This window comes from Ovis aries, chromosome 23, assembly GCF_016772045.2.
Source record: "Ovis aries strain OAR_USU_Benz2616 breed Rambouillet chromosome 23, ARS-UI_Ramb_v3.0, whole genome shotgun sequence".
Lineage (NCBI taxonomy): Eukaryota > Metazoa > Chordata > Mammalia > Artiodactyla > Bovidae > Ovis > Ovis aries.
In genome coordinates this window covers 49,774,794-49,781,045 of record NC_056076.1, presented here as the reverse complement: position 1 = coordinate 49,781,045, position 6,252 = coordinate 49,774,794, and the positions used below count along the sequence as shown (strand labels likewise).

At 47.5% G+C, this 6,252-nt stretch overlaps 1 protein-coding gene, 1 long non-coding RNA gene and 2 other non-coding genes across 12 annotated transcripts in view; 1 reads left to right on the top strand and 3 right to left on the bottom strand.

Moving 5' to 3' along the window:
- Nucleotides 1–1,257, bottom strand: part of LOC132658508 (uncharacterized) — a 29,594-nt gene extending 28,337 nt beyond the window's left edge. The window contains exon 1 of the long non-coding RNA XR_009598243.1: nucleotides 1,223–1,257. This is a non-coding gene — a long non-coding RNA (uncharacterized LOC132658508). The remainder of the gene's footprint in view (nucleotides 1–1,222) is intronic.
- Nucleotides 659–741, bottom strand: LOC114110524 (small Cajal body-specific RNA 18). Its single transcript, XR_003586775.1, has one exon. It is a non-coding gene; the product is annotated as a small Cajal body-specific RNA 18 (non-coding RNA).
- Nucleotides 817–958, bottom strand: LOC114110526 (small Cajal body-specific RNA 17). Its single transcript, XR_003586777.1, has one exon. It is a non-coding gene; the product is annotated as a small Cajal body-specific RNA 17 (non-coding RNA).
- A 352-nt stretch (nucleotides 1,258–1,609) lies between the features above and the next one.
- Nucleotides 1,610–6,252, top strand: part of ACAA2 (acetyl-CoA acyltransferase 2) — a 32,820-nt gene continuing 28,177 nt past the window's right edge. For 2 of the 9 annotated variants that reach the window (XM_060405521.1, XM_060405514.1), the window contains exons 1-2: nucleotides 1,610–1,670; nucleotides 5,512–5,803. In XM_060405521.1, coding sequence (XP_060261504.1) covers nucleotides 5,698–5,803 — 106 coding nt within the window. In that variant the 5' untranslated portion in view covers nucleotides 1,610–1,670; nucleotides 5,512–5,697. Of the gene's footprint in view, nucleotides 3,535–4,150; nucleotides 4,281–5,511; nucleotides 5,804–6,252 lie in introns of those variants that run through there. The other 7 variants (XM_027960802.3, XM_060405517.1, XM_027960803.2 and 4 more) reach the window with 5 other exon arrangements.

Sequence of the window (6,252 nt, the reverse complement as noted above, 5' to 3'; positions counted from 1 at the left end):
AGCAACAGAAAAAAAGAATAAACCTGAGGGTCAAAGAACAACAGATGGTGAAGAAAGGGGAACAAAGGGAGCACAAAAGAGAAATGAAGGGATTTTCTGTAATGCTGGACAGGTTCTAATTACATTTTGGAAGCTGAGAGTAGTTTGGGTTACAACAGTATAAGCACTTGTGAAACTCATCCAACTTGAAGATTCATACGTTTGACCATATGGTAACTCTGCCATAAAAGGACTGTAAACATATAGTCAACTTTAACGTGAACCAAAGTATCCTGAAGTGTATTAAGGCTGACAAAGGAGAAAAAAAAAGATGGAAACACGTGATACAGCAAATATGGCAAAGTGTTAATAACGTAGAATACGGGTGATGAATATACGGGTACTTCACGTAGAAGTCTCTGCACTTTCCTGTAAGTTTCTAAGTTTTCATAATAAAAGCGTTGGGTTAAACAAACAAAACAAAACGAGAGGACCACGAACGCGTTTGAAAACCAGGATTTGGGGCGGGCGTTCCCAGACAGCTCACAGAACACCTCAGAGCCTCCCACCACCCCTTCCCAAGCACCGAACTAAGCCCGAGGCAGCGTGGCCCGCACCCCCACCCCGCCCCCGAGCCCTGGCGCTGGGGGTCTGCCGCCCGCGTCGCCCCCTGCTCGCCCGGTCTCAGTCCGTTCTCAGAACACGCTCCATCACCTAGTTCCCAGAACTCAGATTGCGCAGTGGTCACGTCATCATCGACCAGGGCTCGCAGAGCGGCAGGGGCCACCCTAACCTCACCCAAACCTAAACCTAACTGCCTCCCGCTAACCTCCCAGCCCCCGGGTCCCTGGCCCCATTTCGCCAGACACGTTTTCATAATCCTCTCAGGCTCCGGGCCAGCGGCGCCGCAGGCATGGGGCCCGATCATATAAGGAAAATACTGCGGCCTCATCCGGGGGCTGCATCGTGGACCCGGGGGCGATCCTGTCCCCTACGCCACTCGCTACACCCCACACCTACCAACCTCCCTGCCCCGCTTCGCGCGCCCAGGCCTCCCGGGCGTGTCCAGCCGCCTCGGGCCCCCGGCCCCGGGCTGTTCTGCGCAGCCGCCCACCCGGCCTGCCAGAGCGGCTCAGCCAATCCCCTCCCACGCCGTCTTCCGCGCCCACCCGACTTCCGGCCGGGCTCGGCCGCCTCAGACCTTCCTCAAACCCTTTCCGCCCTTTTGGCCGCCCGGTCATACCTTTGACCCGCGCGGTCACACGTTGAAGAGAATCCGGGAGCGAGGAGGAGGGGAACCGCTAATTACCTTGGCGCAGGGAGGGGCTCCAGAGGCCAGTTTGGGCAGGGGAGTCAAAACATTCGATTGCGAAACAGAGAGAATCTCTAAAAATAGTGAGATGGGGGAAAGAATCCGCTCGCGAGGAACGTTTTCCTGTAGGGAGGCCTGTCTCCCCGCGAGGTTTTTGGCACCATTGGTTCCCACCTGGTGTGGCGCCAAGAGGGGCGACGCGGGGCCCACAGGGGAGCGCTCGGACAGGCCCTCCGAAGTAGGGGAAAGGGCAGAGGCGTAGCCTCGCTGGCACCGCCCGGAGCGCTTAAAGTGGGGCGCAGCGGGCGGGACCAAGGCAACGCCGCCGAAGACCCGAGCGCTGCCGCCTGTCCGCCCGCCGCCATGGCCCTGCTCCGAGGTGAGCGCCGCGGCCCCGTCTCTCGCGCCCCTGGGGGGGCGGGGGAGGGGCGTCGGGTCTCGGCGGGGAGTCGGGGTCTCCTTGGTGGTAAAAGGGGGCTTGATTAAAAAAAAAAAAGCCAATCCGGAAGCATTGTTTGAGTTTAGGAGAAACCATACGTGCGAGGCGACAGCCATTGCCCACCACGGTTTTGCTTGCTCCTGATCTCGAAGGTCCGTTCCCTTCTCCGCGCGGTAGTGACCCTCCTAGTTCGAGGTCGGCTGTTGGCAAGACCGGGGCTGGGTCCCCTAGGCGCGAGGCGACCTGGGGCGGAGGGGTGCCTTTCAGACGAGCCGGCGGCCCTCGGACCTGGTCACAGGGTGGGCAAGGCTTGGAAGGAATGAAGATTCTCTTGGCGTCGTTGGGGAACCTCTGCCCGAATGACCTGCACGACAACAGCCGCCCCCGCCACCTCGCCCCTGCCAAATGCTTGATGGCGGTCTGTTCGAGAATCTGCCTTAAGCCCTTTCCCTTCTTTCTGACTCCAGAAAAGTGCCGTCACCGAGTACATAAATTCTGCCGTTACTTTAAGTATGTAAATTCCCTTTTCATAGCAAATGGTCACAGTCAGTGGAATTTTCAAGACTATGGCAACTTGTCTTTATGTGTCTTTTAAAGAACCTTCAGATGAGACTCATATATCAAGGCCTTGGGAAAGAAAACACTTGGCAGGATCTAAAGAAGCAAGGTTCTGCTTGTCCAGGGCCCCAAGGGCTCTGTAAAGGTGATGAGTTTGATTCTGGATCCTAAACAAAGCAGACTCCTACCTAGGAGAATAATGCAGTCTGGTTTCCAGTGTGTCCCCATTTCCTCAGGACTGTGAATCTGCCTGTGTATCAAGGAGGAGAGTTTAAGACCACTTAAGAGTCTTATGGCAGAGATCTGCTGCTGCTGCTAAGTCGCTTTAGTCGTGTCCGACTCTGTGCGACCCCATAGACGGCAGCCCACCAGGCTCCGCCATCCCTGGGATTCTCCAGGCAAGAACACTGGAGTGGGTTGCCGTTTCCTTCTCCAGTGCGTGAAAGTGAAGTCACTCAGTCGTGTCCGGCTCTTAGCGACGCCATGGACTGCAGCCTACCAGGCTCCTCCGTCCATGGGATTTTCCAGGCAAAGAGTACTGGAGTGGGTTGCCGTTGCCTTCTCGGATGGCAGAGATTTAGGCAACATCAAATGATGGTTTTCATTCAAGTAGGCGGCAGTGGGATTGGAGAAAAGGGGGAGGGATGGTTTGAGATAGATTTGGAGGTGGATTTGACAACTTGTTGATCGGTTGGAGTGGCAGGTCTATGAGAAGAAAATGCCAAGAATGACTTAAGGTTTCTGGTTTGAAGAACTGAGTTCATGATACTCCTTAGAGAGTGAAAGAAAATGGGGAAGGGATAGACTTGGAAGAGAATATTGAGGTGCTCAAGTGCAGATTCCAGGTAGACAGTTGGTTAGGGGGATCTGGAGCTCAGACAAGCCAAAATGACATGTGACCAGTTCCAGTGGAAAATAGATATTCTGAGACAAAAGGATTTGTCAGTGCTCTTTCCAACTCTGAATTTCATGCAGTAGCATACTTATTTTTATTTTTTTAGATGGCATATTCAGGAGACCCAAATTATTTAACAGCTGCATTGTCATGAGCTATCTTCCTTAAAAGGAAATCATAGTTTTATTGATTTCTGTTTACTGGTTTATCAGTGATTCTTACCACTTTCTTTTAATACAGACGCCTTTGAAAATTTGATGAAAGCTATGTAAGGAAAGAATGTGCATCGACACCCACATGGAGAAAGTATGAAGTTTATAACTTCGGGACACCATTCACTATGGTGTTAAAGTTAGTGATCATACTTTGATACATTTCCCTGTTTTATAGTTGAGGACACTGATGTCCAGAAAGGTGGACTGGCTTATCTATAATGGTAGTTAGCGTTTTGGTTGTTATTGGTTAGTTAGAGGGCTTCCCTGCTGGCTCGGCAAGTCAAGAGACCACCTGCAATGCAGGAAGTATGGGTTCGATCCCTGGGTCAGGAAGAACCCCTGGAGAAAGGGATGGCATCCCACTCTGGTATTCTTGCCTGGGAAATCCCATGGCCCGAGGACTCTGGTGGGCTGCAGTCCATGGGATTGCAAGAGCTGGACACAACTTAGCGACAAAACCACCATCACCACCAGAATACATTACAGATGCACTCGTCTCTCAAGAAACAGTAAATACCAAGTGCTTCCAGGACTATTGGGTAAGAGAGAAAGTTTGACTGATTCTTGTAAGGAAAAGAACACATAGAACACATTTGAATGGGAGCAAAATTGACTTTGGTAAAGATTGTCATTAATCAGATTTCTATCTTCAAGTAGAACCAGTACCCCGATTTTTTATTAGCACCCACCCAAGGGATTGGTTGGAAGGTTGCCCTCAACAAATAGTAATTTTCTTACTGTCCTTAGCTTTGCAGGGAGTGTTTGTACAACCTTGCAAAGCATGTTGGTGGGCTGCCAAATTAATCCTCCAACTGAAGTGGATACAGAAGCAGCAGTTGTCCTTGCTAGCTTTGATTGGTGTCAGCAGTTGTAATTAAATGGGTAAATATTTTCCTAACAATGTAACATAAAAGAAGGCAGAATTCCTCTTTATTTTCTAGTGTTATTTTTTCCTCTACGGTCACATTTGCCACCTTGCCAGGCCCTTTCTTGGCATTTCTGACTCATGCCTCAGATTAATGTGTCTTTTCACTGCCTTTTAGCCCCCCTGCATTTCCAGAGTTTTTTAAAATACATAAAATGTTAGTTTGGTTAATGATTGTTAGGTTTTAGACCTTTTAAAATCCACACAAAATTGACATCAAATCAGATACTAATAATTATTGCCATGGTATCCAGTTTATGAAACAGGAAAAAAAATCGTTTAGATTGTCTAGTCTTTATACCTCCACATGCCGGATATTTTTAAAATAATTTTTTAAAATGCTTAATAGCATTTTCCCCATTCAAAATCATTGTATTAGTTCAGTGTTAGCCTTACTCCTGCTAACTTTACAGTCTGGGAGCATCAAGGAGACAGACGTGATGTAAGGAAAGCATTTTCGTTTTCACACACACACACACACACACACACACACCCCCGCACTATTTTGTAGGTTTCTCATATTTCACCATTAGAACTTCCCACACGAAAATGCTTTCTTACATTATGAAGTACAAGAAAGAAACCCATGAATGGATATTTATGGAGAAGCAAAGGGAAGTTTGCCTTCATTGTTTCTGAAAAGCCAGTGTTCATTCAAACCATTTCTATGTATGTATGTCATTTTTTCTGGTTTTTGAAATTTTCACTTTATCTTTAGTTTTGAGAAGTTGGACAGTGATGTACCAGGAAGAGTGTGTGCGAGTGTTTTGCATATATTCAATTTGGGGTTAACTGAGCTTGAATCTGTACATTTATCTTTTAGTTTTATAGAAAAGTTGAACAGAAAGTACAGAGCGTTCCCATACACTTAACTCATCCCACTCCATTATCCCCTATTATTAACAGCTTGCATTAGTGTGGTATGTTTGTTACAGTTGATGAACCAATACTTATCCATTATTTTTAACTAAAGTTCATAGTTTACATTGTTTCATTTGTTGTGTTGTACAGTCCTGTAGGTTTTGATAGATGTATAATGACATATATCTAGCATTATAGTACCATAAAGAGTAGTTCTCTGCCCTAAAATTTCCCTGTGCTCTACCTGTTCATTTCTCCTTCCCTACAACCCCCAACCCCTGACAACTGCTGGTTTTTTTACTATCTCCATAATTTTGCCATTTCTAGGTGTTATATGCTGCTGCTACTGCTGCTGCTAAGTCGCTTCAGTCGTATCCGACTCTGTGTGACCCCATAGACAGCAGCCCACCAGGTTCCCCTGTCCCTGGGATTCTCCAGGCAAGAACACTGGAATGGGTTGCTATTTCCTTCTCCAGTGCAGAAAAGTGAAAAGTGAAAGTGAAGTCGCTAGTCATGTCCGACTCTTTGCAGCTCCATGGACTGCAGCCTACCAGACTCCTCCATTCGTGGGATTTTCCAGGCAAGAGTGCTGGAGTGGGGTATCGTCGCCTTCTCCAAGGTGTCATATAGTTGGAATCATATAGTGTGTTGTCTTTTCAGATTGGCTTGTTTCACCAGCAGTATGAGTTTAAGTTTCTTTCATGTTTTTTCATGACTTGATACCTCATTTCTTTTTAGTGCTGAATAATATTCCATTGTATGAATGTATCACAGCTTATCCATTCACCTACTGAAGAACATCTTGTCTGCTTCTAAGTTTTGGCAGTTATGAGTAAAGCTGCTATAAACATTTGTGTGCAGGTTTTGGTGTGGACATGTTTTCAACTCATAGGGGTAAATACAACGGAGTGTGATTAGTGGATCATGTGAGTAGCGTATGTTTAGTTTTAGGTTTGGAAGAAACTGCCACACTCTCTTCCAAAGTGGCTGTACCGTTTTGCATCCTCAGAATCAGCAGGTGAATTTCTTTTGCTCCACATCATCACCAATGTTTGGTGTTGCCAGTGT